Raw genomic sequence first — 12,804 nt, 5'->3', positions numbered from 1 at the left:
AATTTTGCTGGAATCTGCAACTGTAGATGGTTCTTTTTAACTAAACTACACGAGCAAGCTGAGTTTTGTACGTAAAGAAAAAAATACAGTTAATTCGGTCTGGCTGAGGCCTGCCCCGATGATCTTCCCTCGCTCGTATACGTGTGATATAACAATTTTTTATGGAGCTGCGCTACGGCGCACAGACACGCTAAAGCAAAATATATGATGAAAAGGAACTTTGAAATCTTCACCGCGTACAAAATGTTTAAGTAACTTATTTTACGTTTGTTGAGTCAATTTATTAGTATTGATTATTTCAAGCGAATATAAGCTAGAGGGTGTGGGCTCTCTGTAAAAAAAATTTCAGTTCTGCCAATTACGCAATGTTCGTACAGTTATGCGGATCTATTTTTTATAATTTCCTCGCGTAATATAACGTTTATGCAAATAAACTTCAAGTCTCCACTGCACGTGTGGCTTTTTTCAACCACTGTCATTTTTAATATCTCGATGTAACATGTTTGAACCTTGCGAAATAAGCAACTATACGTGAGCAAATCTACATTTAATCGAAAAGTATAATTGGATCGGAAGTCTTGGTTTAAAATAATTTATTTTATGATGTCTCTATTGTAAAAAAATATTCACCGAGAGTTGAGATGGACTTGGCGCTCTTTACCGGTGTAACTATTTTCTCGTATGAGGTATAGTAGAGATGCACCATCAAGTCTATCGGAATTACTATCATTAATTGCGGAACTATTTTATGAAGTAAGTAGTATATAATATGCAATGATTTATGGAAAGTTGACGTGTTTTTATTTTTTGAAAGAAAAAAATTTTTTTTTTTTTTATGTATAAAAAAAAACAGAATTATATACTACTTAAAAAAAAGATTCAAGTAAAAATAAATGATTAACTTGCTGCTTGAATGTAAGTACCTAGTAATGAGTTTAATTGTAGACGTGTACTTGCACGCCTGTAAACTAGTCCACGTTATGTTTGCATGGAGATAAAGTAAATTTGGCTTTAATACGCTATGAAATGGAGGCCATCGTTTTTTTTGTTTTACATTTATTATTTACTTTTATTCTAGTCTAACGGACTTATCGAAAATTTATAAGGTGTGGTGTAAGAATGCACGGGCGTATGCAGCAAAGAATATATTTTGCCCGTACTCGAGGCAGATATCACTTGGGCCAGTGAGAGCTTCCATAATAACTATTACGTTATAGAAAACGGTTTCTTCCAGCTAGTCCAAAGTGCGCAGATCTACTCGCACTCGTACACATACGTGAGCGCGAAATGTGTAAAGGAAGCGTAACCAAATCAGATATATCATACGGTTTGATGCGTTGAGATTGCACGTAAACCAATGCAACTCCGGTGTACAGAAAATAGGCAGAAGAGACACGGAGATTATTATTTTTAATAAATACTACTCTATTTTTGGTCTATTTCCATCGGTCGAAAAAAGGCATTTTTTCTTCGATGCATAAAACATATTGCACGCAAACTCTTGTGATGCATCGAAGCAAATCGTCTGCATGAGTATGTGCAATCAACGCTAAGCGTGACGTGTACGATGTATAATAAATACATACATACATACGCGGCAGAAGAGTAACATCCATAGACGTAACGAGCGGCGCGGATAAGGTAACACCTGGTAGCCAGTAGTACTTTCCGTACCGGTGCCCATGTGTGCCTGGCGAATACATACGCGCATACATACGATGCACCGGCCACCTTACAAGAAGCCGATGCCCTCAACTAACGTACGGACGGATGAAGTTTATTATTATATGGCCGTGCAACGTGCCGCTACACCTTCTTACGTCTTGAGCGAATTAACTACGAGTCGAAACAAAATGGTCGTTCGCTCGAGCTAGGAAAATGCTCAGCCCGATCAACGGCTGATTTTCTCTCGTTCGAGTATCTTCCCACGAGTAAATGATTAGCGTTAAATTAAATTATTATTCACCCTCGTCGATGGCCATAGGATGCTCATGAGATGTCAATAAATCAAGCGTCGAGCACGTTGGTAAAATCTCGGCACGCAGACTGCGCGACATCGCGTAAATTTACATGCGCGCGCGCGCGCGGTGTAATCATTCAACTTGCACGAGTCCGTTCAACTCGCTCTCCTCTCTTGGCAGTAGCAGTTGGAAATGTTGGCGAATCAAAGAGCGATAATGCCTTGAAGAGCACCCGGCCGGCCTCTAGGGGCAAAAATGCCTGATCGATTTGCATTCCTCGCCTAGACAGCGCGGCAATAATTGACAATCCAGTACGTGCACCGCTGCATCTGCGTCTGCCTGGATAAATGTGTATTTTTTTTGCAATCCTACTCCTATCGATACAAGATGTCGTTCTCCTCCTTTTTTCCCTTCCTCCTTCCGAGCACAAGCTAACTCCTCTTTTAAACTCTAATCGCTTATGCCTCGAGCATCTCCTCTTCTCCCGTATACATTCCTGCAATAACCTACCGATTCGTTTTTTTCTTTTTTACCTTGGAAACCAGTTTAAATTATGACCATATACTTTATACTAGTGCAGGTATGATACATCGAGAAAAGAAAGAAAATTTTCTTGACATTTTTCAATTATGGCGAACGATGAACCACGCGTGACTCGAGTGAAAAGTCGTTGATTTATATGCTAATGGAAATTTTGCGTTTCATTAGAGATTAAAGACGAAACAAGTTCACGATTTATTTAACTATTACGGCCAATGTTATCGTTGTTATTTCAATCAATTATTTTGTCTCCTGGCGTGTAAATGTGTAAATAAAATATTTTTTTCCAAAAGGTTTATGGAACTAGTCAACTAGTCAACGACCGATGATTTATTTATCAATGTTCATTTGCTTCGCACGCAAATTGATTGTTAAATTTTTAAATTCTTAACGCGCTTAATTCCAATATCTGTTGCATTGAACGTCAAAAATAGAGATATTCTGTAGCTGGAATGTGGGCAATGTGAATTTCATTGGGTTGTGACTGGCAGAGCTAGTATATGCATGCGAAAATAAGGGGCGGGAGAGACTGGCCGCACCCATGAAACGCGCTCAAGTTAGCCAGGCTGCAAGTATCGCGCATGACCATTGCATTTGATTCAAATTTTTTGTAGCTCAAAATTCATCTCATTTTTATCAATCAAACATAATGAAATTATTATTCATCCCGAAATGGTGACAATTAGTTGGAATAAATTATTTGGTATTATTCCTTCATGCAAAGATTTTTCAAGAAATAAAAAATTTAAAAATTCATATCCATTATAAATCTCAGTACTTACAATACTGACATATTTAGCAATCATGTCAGCAAGTTGTGCAGCTCTGATGGTGTGTAAAGGCAGCTTGATACCGGATGCCACTTGTAAAATACAAACGCCAGCCCTCTGACTGCTGACCGATACAATGTCCTCTAAGGGTATAGTTTCCAGAATTATTAATTCACCGTTGTTATTACGATTTATGAGCCGTATTCCGTGATGAGATACAGCTACGTGTTGTACGTCGGGATGCTGAGGTCCCACCTGGTAAAATATACCCAGTAGAATCACACGAAAAATTGGAGCTGCATTATCTCTACTTAATTTCAATGACTTACCGATACAGGGAAAATACGAGCAAAGTAAAGAGGCCACTGCTTGGCCATGTCAACAACATTCTTCTTTATTGTGATTTTATGGTGTGGGCTTTGCAAGTTATCCAGTGTTATGCCGTAGCCATCGAGAAGTTTTAACATGTTTTGTCTGTCTTCCTTGGAAATTCGAATGTTGGACGTTGCAAGTACATCGTAAGCTACTTGACAAAATACCAGATGCATCGCAAGTGGTGCAGCAAGAGTCTCGTTAGGTGCAAAAACTTCCTTCTTCACCCTCAGCGACCAACTCACGCGATTGTAAGTTACATGCGTTTGAGTTGTTTGAGGGTAGAGTTGTGTATCGACGATCTCTTGAGCCTTTTCAATTTCAGGTTGTTCAGCTGCTGGTATTATGGGTTCCAGGAAATCTGGCCACTCGTTAATTTCGATGCGTTCCATTTTATCTGTACGCTGCAATGAAAGAAGTCGTTGGATTAAAATTATCAAAAGAAAAAAGTATTTTTCTCAATGATGTAATTAAAATATTACTAAAGTCGAAGCCACACTGGATCTCCGATCGGCATCCCCATCCATCTTCTTGAAACTCTGTCTAGCTACTGCAAAAGAATCTCTTGTATTAGGTACAACACCAATATCCCTGGAAGATGGCATCCCAAAACTATCTCTAGACTTTGGCGACATATCTCGGGCCATACCAAATGGATCTCGTTTCACATTTTCAAATGCATATTTTGCATCTGAGAAGATGTCAGAACTGCCATCACGGCGTGAATCAAAATCTTTAGAACTAGCAATATCTATTAGGTCTTTTCCATAGGGGTGGTTTTGCATGAACGCTTCGCGATGACTTTTAGCGAACTGATCAAAAGCATCGGAATCCGGCAAAGTTCGAAATGTTTTTGGTTCAACTGGTGCTGGAGGTGAACGAGGTTGACCAAGTCCGGATTGGCTATTTGAAAAATCACGAGGAGTAAAAAGAGTTGTTAATTTAATCTACAGATGTTATTATAAATTACCCATTAGCAAATACAGGTCCACCTGGTGGTTGAGGAGGTGATATTGGAGGTGGTGGTGGAATTGGTCTTTCCATTCTTTCAATCTGTGTTTTCACAACTTGGGCCTGAGTCATCATGTCAGTTGTACCTTTTGAGGTGACGCTATGGGCATCATCCAAGGTAGATGAATAGTCGTCCCACCTTCCGCCTAGAATAAAATTAAAAAAAAATGTGAACAACGATACTTCCAGTGGATATTTTGTTGCTAGCTTATACATTTTTCAAATTATTTAAGTGACGCATAGAGTTCAAATAAAATGGATACCTGAAGTCAACACAATTATACAAGAACTTTTTTTCTGAATGTAAGTTAGCTATTAAGTCATTCTTAATAAAATATCTGTCAATGTTTTGATGTTAAAGCGTGAAGTTTTTCCGATTACTTTTTTCTAAATAGTAGTTCTCGAATTTTTTAAATAAGCATTTGACTGTTCTTACCGAGTTGCTGTTCCAAGAGTAATTTTCTATTGTCTTCCAAACGTTTGACTTTTCCATCGTCACGAATCAAGGCTGGTTTTTCAGATGTCTTAGATGATCTCACACTATGATTAGCTGTTACTTTTTCGAGTCTTTGCCTCATTTCAGAACTCAATTTGAGTTTACCGATGCTTCCAGGGGACGGTCTTTGCGCACCAATTTCAAATCCAGATCTACAAAGCATTCACATTTAAACAATTTTGTCGAATACTTGTAAGTTATAGCTTCCTATTAGTTTAAAAAATGCTTACCTCTTTTTTTTCTTTTTATCGCTGTCGTCTATCAGCCCGTTTTCATGACGTACTACCGTTGCAGCTGCATGTACCATTACAGTTCCATCATCATTGACAATATTTTCAATTTCAAATTCTTCCCATTCAACACCACCATCAGCCAACGGATCGTTTCCTTGACCGAATTCGTAATGTTTTTGAGAGTTCATTTTTTGTTGTTGTTGTTGCTGCTGCTGATGTTGTCGCATTTTAAACTCTATAAAACTATCTTGTCCTTGATTTTCATTTGCATCACTTGGTGGGGGCCATCTAAAATTTCAAATAATTCATGCGATTCATGCGTAAGAATTATATTTAAATCTATAAAATCATCTCAATTTACCTCCATTTACCAATTCTGACTGTTTTAGCTCTGCCGTATGGGTCCAAAAATGGCCTCGATTCTGAAGGATCGCAGGCATCTAATGGCGGTGGCATAGGTGGGGGTGGCGGTACACCTTTACCATTTATCATTGCAGGTCCTTCATTGCTACTCTTTCTGTTTTTAAGTTCACTGAGAACGCTTGTAAAGTTATTAGACGTGTTTGATTTGTTCAGTACACGTTTAGAATCTAGCGGACTAGCAAGTTTGCGTTCAGCGCTAATTTTGCGTGCTCCAAAGTCAGATTTTCGTAAAGGATCGACTACTTTCTTGCCTGGGCTTTGGGAACGATGAACTTGTGCTTTGACCGTTACAGGCGTTGACTGATTTGGAGTTGATGTTCGTTTCGCATCTTGAGGCCAGTTTTCAGCATCTTCATTAAACTGTGAAATAACATTCATTAGAATACAATTTTTTCCAAGAAAAAATCCATTTGATATATTTATATTGCATATACGAACTGATTGATTTCCATTCGGACTTTGAACCAATAATTGTTGCAGTGCCTGATTTTGAGCTAATAACTGCTGTTGAATTTGAATGTTTTGCGCCATGGCACTTTGTAAAAATGCTCTTTGAAGATTTTGTTGATAAGATGTCATGTCCCCATTCTGATTTGGCGGTGAGTTTGGAAATTGTGGTACACTTGATCCCTGCATATTAAAAATGGGAATAGGCACAAAACCTGCGCCCATGGTAGGGCTCTGAGGTGATTGAACTTGCTGACCACCATTGAATATTGGCATCATCATGGGCGATGACATTATTGGACTGTAGTTGTAACTGCCGTTTTGATTAGGAACATCCATGTTACCACCACCTTTTATTTTTTTCGATAATTCTTTTGCCAGAATAGTAGTTTCCGTCGAATCTTTGATATAAAAATTCATTTTTGAAAAGTCTATGATAAGTTATAAAATTGATAAGTTGAATACAATTTAATCTTACTTTTAACAATGGAACTTATGAAATCTGACGTGCTCTGTGGTTCCAGATGTTTAGGATTCCGCATGCCTTTGATACTAGCGGCAAGGCTCCTTGCGTCAGACAATTCATCGAGGTTTCCGTCGAGCACAGGCATGAATAATTCGTCAAGGAATTGATCCACATCAGATGCTTGACTTGGTACTCGAACTCGACGCACGTGAGACGCAAGGGATGGTGCCTCGCTTGTATCTGACATTGCCGAAGATTTGACGCCGTATTCGCTCTTTTCTATATAAGCGCGGCTCGATTGACTACCATGATGTGCACGTTTACCAGCTGTTAAATAGGTAAGTCATTTTATGCTTCAGAGTTATAATAAAAACATTTTTTTAAACCAATATTTGATCATACCTGGATATTGAGATTTTATGAATCTAGTTTGCGATCTGATGTAACTACTCTTATCATCTTCCGATCTTCCGGTTTGACTGACCGATTGTATGTCTGGATATTCGAAATCAATTGTCAGTTCTTCTTCCAAAATATTTGGTTCGGAAGCCCTAGTCATGCGGCTGTATTTGCGTTCAGGCACTACCTGAACCTCTGGTGACCCATTGATAACAGCTTGTGATTCTCCGATTCGTTCGAGACTGTGATAGCGCTCATTGAGTTTCGACGATGATAAACCAAGATCAGCAAGTTTACCCGTTGGTACCGAACCCGCATTAGATTGAGAAATTTCAGCTTGAAGCAAATTGTCCAAACTGCGACTACGTTGTTTTTCTTTCTCAAAGTAACGATCATTTAGGGCAGACTGACGGGATAAACCCATTTCAGTTGACGATTCTAAAATTGTGTCATGTGACTGTTTGCGCATCTAAAAATAAATTTAGTCTCATATATTTACAGTATAGAAAATTAAATAATCGACAAATAATAAAAAAAGGTAAATAATAGACTTTCAAAAAAATGTCACGGCTAAAAGTGACCATTTCTTTTTAATTGTAACATGAACGATAATAATGTTTACTTAGCACAAAACTAACACCGGATTCTGAAAAATCACACCCCGAAATCGCCGGGTGAGAATTTTTAAGAAAAAATATACATTTTATATATGGTTTTTATACGACGAAAAATTCACTCACAAAATTTCGTTTTTGCGGGTTAATGGGTTAATCAAAGAAAACATATGAATCAACGGATTTTTTCGATTTTTTTTTGAAAATCAATTTCGGTGCTTTTAATTGTGGTGTCTAAAACAGCGTCTGGAGCAAAGACCTAAAAATCTTGGTAAATGAAAACCAATCTAATGTTCTACATCCGGTATGTCAAATTTCTCGGACGGAATAAAGTAAAGTATCTAAATTATGCGAGATGTTTAAAAAAAAATTTTTTTAATCACTAGTTAAGTAAATGGAAAAGTCGCGATTTTTGTCTTGGCATAAACAATTCCGGTTATTTATTTAGAAAAGTATAGGTTAGAGCACGCTCGATGCAGCGTAACAAAAAATAGGCGTGAAAGAACAGAGAGCGCGTGGCAAAAAGAGTTCAACAACCGTTTGCAATAGCATCGGACGAAGGCAGCAGCAACAGTACTTATAGTATAGTAATAACACAATGTATCGGCTTAAAAGATCTTTGAAAAGTGCCCAACTCTAGCTATCTCATTCTCTCTCTCTTTCACTCGCTCTTGAATTGGTAATACATTTCGTTCGAATAAAGACGCGATTCAATTGAGATGACCTCAACGTGCGTGCATAAGATGTTCTGTTTTATTACGCCATTCTGTTGAAAAGTTGCATTTTCATCCGCTGCTCTTCGGGTATGGTATATATGTAAAATATAAATTATGCATGCATGTGTATACATACTTATAAAATCTCACGATCCTTCCAACGGTATAATAGCTTACCACGATGCTTGTGACATAATTTTTTTTTATAATTTTGAAAGTTTTCATATCTACTCGTATGTTAAATAATTTTTTTTTTACGTTTCAATCGATTTAATCTCAAGTGAGTTATTGTGCGCAAATTTCAAAAAGTAGAACATTTGTTAGTACGTTAACAGAAGAAAAGAATTTCTTTTGTTGGTTAAGAGGCAAAGAGAGGTGGGTCATACTAGAAAGATGCTCCGATGCACACGTCTTAACATGTGTGCGCACACGTATACGTGTATTTGCACAGTTAGTAATTAGCAAAGACTCATAAAGATCTTGACGATTTGCGCGACTCGAGAAAGTACCTATATATATTATCTGCACGCGAGTTGGCATATAGCCCGACGAGCTCGAGAGTTGAATGAAAATCTTTGCTTGTTTGCTCATCATAAAACAACATTCATGTATCACACAGATGATTTTTAGCACTCAAAGGAGATTTGGAAACGAAATTTTTCCAATAGTAGCAGGTACGAGGAATAGAACAGTTTGTTTTGCGATTGAGCACGTAAACAATTACTTTCGCCGCTGCGTTCGCACAATAGCTAGCTCAAACATGTACGATATTAGTAGACGTAGCAAAAATAGCGATTGCTAAACGGACTACTGTGTACATTATACCCACCGGTACTTTAGCGAGTGGCTGCGGTTGCGGAGGTGGCTGAGGCGGTGGTACCACGGGTCGCCTCGGTGACTGTATTTCCGGCTCGAGTGGCCTGTCTTGTTGCTGCTGCGATTGTTGCGTCGTCGTTGGTAGCACGACGGGCTTTGGCACCGAATTCAGCTTGCCGGCTCTTTCGAGCGGTTGGAAGGTTTTCAGTACCGGTGATCCAACCAGCTCTTTCTGATGCTTATGAAGCAGATCATCGCGATCGACTTCGCGATCCTTCAACACACCATCACGAACACAATGTAATACACAGTCATATGTTTGCTTGTCTATAGTGCACGTATCCGAGTCATATGGGTGCGCGTATGTGTTGTTTCTAAATATTATATGGGTAATGGAGGAGAGCGCGAATTCTTATAATGAGATATAAGCTACTACTTTCTTTTTCCATTGTATATTATGAGCTGTGCTCGCGTATGCTTTTGACTTGGCGAGGCCGATGTAATTAATTTGCCATTTCAGCGCACTTCTGCCGTAGGTGAAATGCTAGGCCGTGTTTCTTTTTTACTCTTCTTAGGTCGTGAGTATTTTCGAGACAAGATTCGCGTGCGTTGTTATTCATCGAAAAAAACATATTCTTCTCGCAAGTGACGAACACTCCGAATGTTGATTCGACCGGAGCTTTAGCGATACCGATTTTAAAGCTGTACGACCTTGGAAGTATACCGAATTATCGTGATCTAGATCCATATGCGTGCTTGTGTACACAGTCTGTTTGACCGTTAGTGCCTAATATCACAGAACACTGCTAAAATCCACGCGCCAACTTTCATGTGGCGATTTTTGCCGCTGACCGATCTACAAACACACACGCGCGCACGCACTCACAGTCACAGGTTGACACACGCACAGACACACACAGACACACAGTCACGGAAACGCTCACGCGGCTCAAAAAATCGAAGTCGTTGCGTCGTTGCACAAGAGGACACTACTTTTTGCCCTCGATCCGCGAAACACGCGCACCTCGACGATATACGCGCAAAACAACTCGGCACCGCTGCCACTCATATTTGCGCGCTGGCGCTCGCGCGAAAGACTCTCGACGCGCCGCTATAATATCATTCCCACGCTCGTATTATCTTTCCTCCACCTCGGCCGTTTTCCCATTTCACCGCACGCGCGCTGCGCAATGCATCTTCCTTCTTTGCCCCCTCCCGTCTGCTTCGATACGTACTTGTGCGCGCATACGTGCAACGTACTGCACTGTACACGCGTAGAGGTCGGGACGTTGACAACAATGCTTACCTCTCTCTTTTTGATCGGTGAAAAACTATTTTTGCGCTGCTCCAGGAACATATGTTTGGCGGCTGGAAAGGCTGGCGCTAGTTCCATCTCGGATATAAGATCGAAGACGTAATCGAAGCCGTTGGTCTCGGTGACGATGGCGTCGGCGCCGTCCAACTCGTTCCACAGCGTCACCGTCCAGCCTCCGTTTACTTCTCCATAGCCCTGAACCGCTGCAAAAGCCAGCTCTTCGCAAGTAGTCCAGGAATCAACGGCGCACGTTGCATTTTCACCTGTTGATGCGCATGGATTCGATATCATTAATCTTGCTGCGTCGGCTTTGTATGATAATGTGAGAATCAAGTTCAATTAGCCTTCATTGCGGAATTAGAATTTAACTGAACTTGAATTATAAAATACAATCGCTCGATAGCACGGCCATTGGCATGCGTCGCGATCATCGCCTTACCGTTGTAGAAGCCGACCGTCAGGGCCATATTCACCCTGGTACGATTTGCTCGCCATTCGAGTACCGAAGGCGGGTAATTTCTTGGAATGTGTGAACACAATGTTTGGTTTCCACTTATGACTTTTATCAAAACTCTTTCGCTCTGTAAAATTTTACGTTGGCAATAGGCTTTGTAGCCGTCGTAAGCGTGGTCGGAGACAAATCTATAATCCAAAAATTAATATGTAATTGGTTGATTAGAACGCGAGTAAGTCTTTTGATTCACTTACTTCAAAAGATACTTGTAGAGTGTTCGGCTGGGATGGAAAGCTGATAAGCAATTTGAAATAAGGAGCCACCCTCGTTCTTTATTCGCATCGTTGTCATTTTTCCATGTTTGAGAACATAATTGGCAAAGAATTTCGTCGCGTAGTTTTTCATTGACTATACCCTTATTGACGATATAATCACCCAGAGCTTGTTCGCGCTTTCCAGTCAAATTGTTCTCATTCATAAAGCGAAGAATCAACTTGAAAATGATCAGAGATTCGTTGAAATCTTGTTCGCGAGACTTGGGCAAGAAAGGAGTGTTGATTGGTTCCCGTTTCAAGCCGAAAATGTGACTTTTGAAATAAATATTGGTGAACTTGGAAAATTGATACTGATCAATATCTCGGGGAAGGCTGTAAGTCATGAGCGTAGGTACAACGCTGCCAACCACTTTTAGTAGATTTCTTTCCGTGTGAGTTGGAGACCAATCTGTAGAAGGAAAATAGTTAGAGAAGAGGTTTTTCGAAACTTGGCTCTAGTAACTTACCATCCAATTTACTGTATATAAATGCCAACTCGGCGGGTATTTCCAAGTGATTAACTCCAGCAACAGCTCTAGTGGCTCTCTCTTGTTCATCGCGCTGCTGTTTGGCTTTGGCCCTTTCGCGATTGGCTCGCTCGAGCTCGGCGCGTTTGGCGATCTCTTCTTTGAGAACGGCGTAGCGCTCGCGTTGCTTTTTACCTCTGTACAACTTCTGGGCCATAATAACAGCTTTTTTAAGGGCGCGGTACTTTTTGTGCTCTCGATAGCCGCGATAAACGGCCTGGAGAAGCACGGCACTGCGCGCGATGTTGAGGAAGCGGCGTCGAGCCAGAAAACCTCGAGTGTACCTTTGCACGGTAATGGCAGCTTTTTCGAGAATCAAAGCCCTGTTGTACTCGAGAGTTCTTTCTAAGGACTCCCTCAAGAACACGCGGCTTAGTCCCAATTGATACTGGCATTGATCCTCGGCCGAAGCTGCTTTTTCGAGAATAATTCGGCACAATTCTTTGCTCGGCGCTCCACGAGGTAGACACGTAGCTGGCACCAAATAACGATAACGATCCACGAAGTGAGCGAACGGAAGACGCACAGGGTAGCCAGTTTTGCGAATGCGAATTGTCTCCAACATTCCCGTGTAACGCAATTGCTCCAGTACGCATGGCATGTCATACTTCATCGGGGCCTTCTCGTTATTCGGTTTGATGCAGCGAACGAACCACGGATTACACCTGGGAAAATTTTGAAAAATTAAATTTATACCAAATAATTGGGCAGGCTTTTTAATCAAGAGTTTGCTCACTGTGACATGGATTCTAAAAGTTGCTGTAGACTGTCGTGGAAACGGGCCGATACAGTAGGTGTTCTGGGTTTCATCGTAACAAATCTACCGTTCGGCTTGTTGATTGTCTTGTTGGCCTCGTGCGAGTTACGCACGTGTTGGAACATTTTGCTCACCATCTATAAATATGAAATATTATTCATCGGCACTAACAA

General features: G+C 40.3%; 1 protein-coding gene across 3 annotated transcripts in view; it reads right to left on the bottom strand.

Moving 5' to 3' along the window:
* LOC106658619 (unconventional myosin-XV) overlaps positions 1–12,804 on the bottom strand; it is a 50,318-nt gene that overhangs the window by 20,379 nt on the left and 17,135 nt on the right. The window contains exons 10-25 of one of the 3 annotated variants that reach the window (XM_023460441.1): positions 12,611–12,768; positions 11,815–12,539; positions 11,288–11,756; positions 11,019–11,221; positions 10,571–10,842; positions 9,278–9,538; positions 7,122–7,587; positions 6,732–7,046; positions 6,245–6,654; positions 5,745–6,166; positions 5,381–5,671; positions 5,091–5,302; positions 4,614–4,800; positions 4,126–4,546; positions 3,601–4,047; positions 3,284–3,526 (exon numbers count right to left, since the gene is read on the bottom strand). In XM_023460441.1, the coding sequence (XP_023316209.1) occupies positions 3,284–3,526; positions 3,601–4,047; positions 4,126–4,546; positions 4,614–4,800; positions 5,091–5,302; positions 5,381–5,671; positions 5,745–6,166; positions 6,245–6,654; positions 6,732–7,046; positions 7,122–7,587; positions 9,278–9,538; positions 10,571–10,842; positions 11,019–11,221; positions 11,288–11,756; positions 11,815–12,539; positions 12,611–12,768 (5,502 nt within the window). Of the gene's footprint in view, positions 1–3,283; positions 3,527–3,600; positions 4,048–4,125; positions 4,547–4,613; positions 4,801–5,090; positions 5,303–5,380; positions 5,672–5,744; positions 6,655–6,731; positions 7,047–7,121; positions 7,588–9,277; positions 9,539–10,570; positions 10,843–11,018; positions 11,222–11,287; positions 11,757–11,814; positions 12,540–12,610; positions 12,769–12,804 lie in introns of all 3 variants that reach the window. The other 2 variants (XM_023460440.1, XM_023460442.1) reach the window with 2 other exon arrangements.

Source organism: Trichogramma pretiosum, unplaced genomic scaffold (assembly GCF_000599845.2).
Source record: "Trichogramma pretiosum strain Unisexual culture from Peru unplaced genomic scaffold, Tpre_2.0 scaffold5, whole genome shotgun sequence".
Lineage (NCBI taxonomy): Eukaryota > Metazoa > Arthropoda > Insecta > Hymenoptera > Trichogrammatidae > Trichogramma > Trichogramma pretiosum.
Note: the sequence above shows the minus strand (reverse complement) of the source record. Positions and strands in the feature narration are given on the sequence as shown.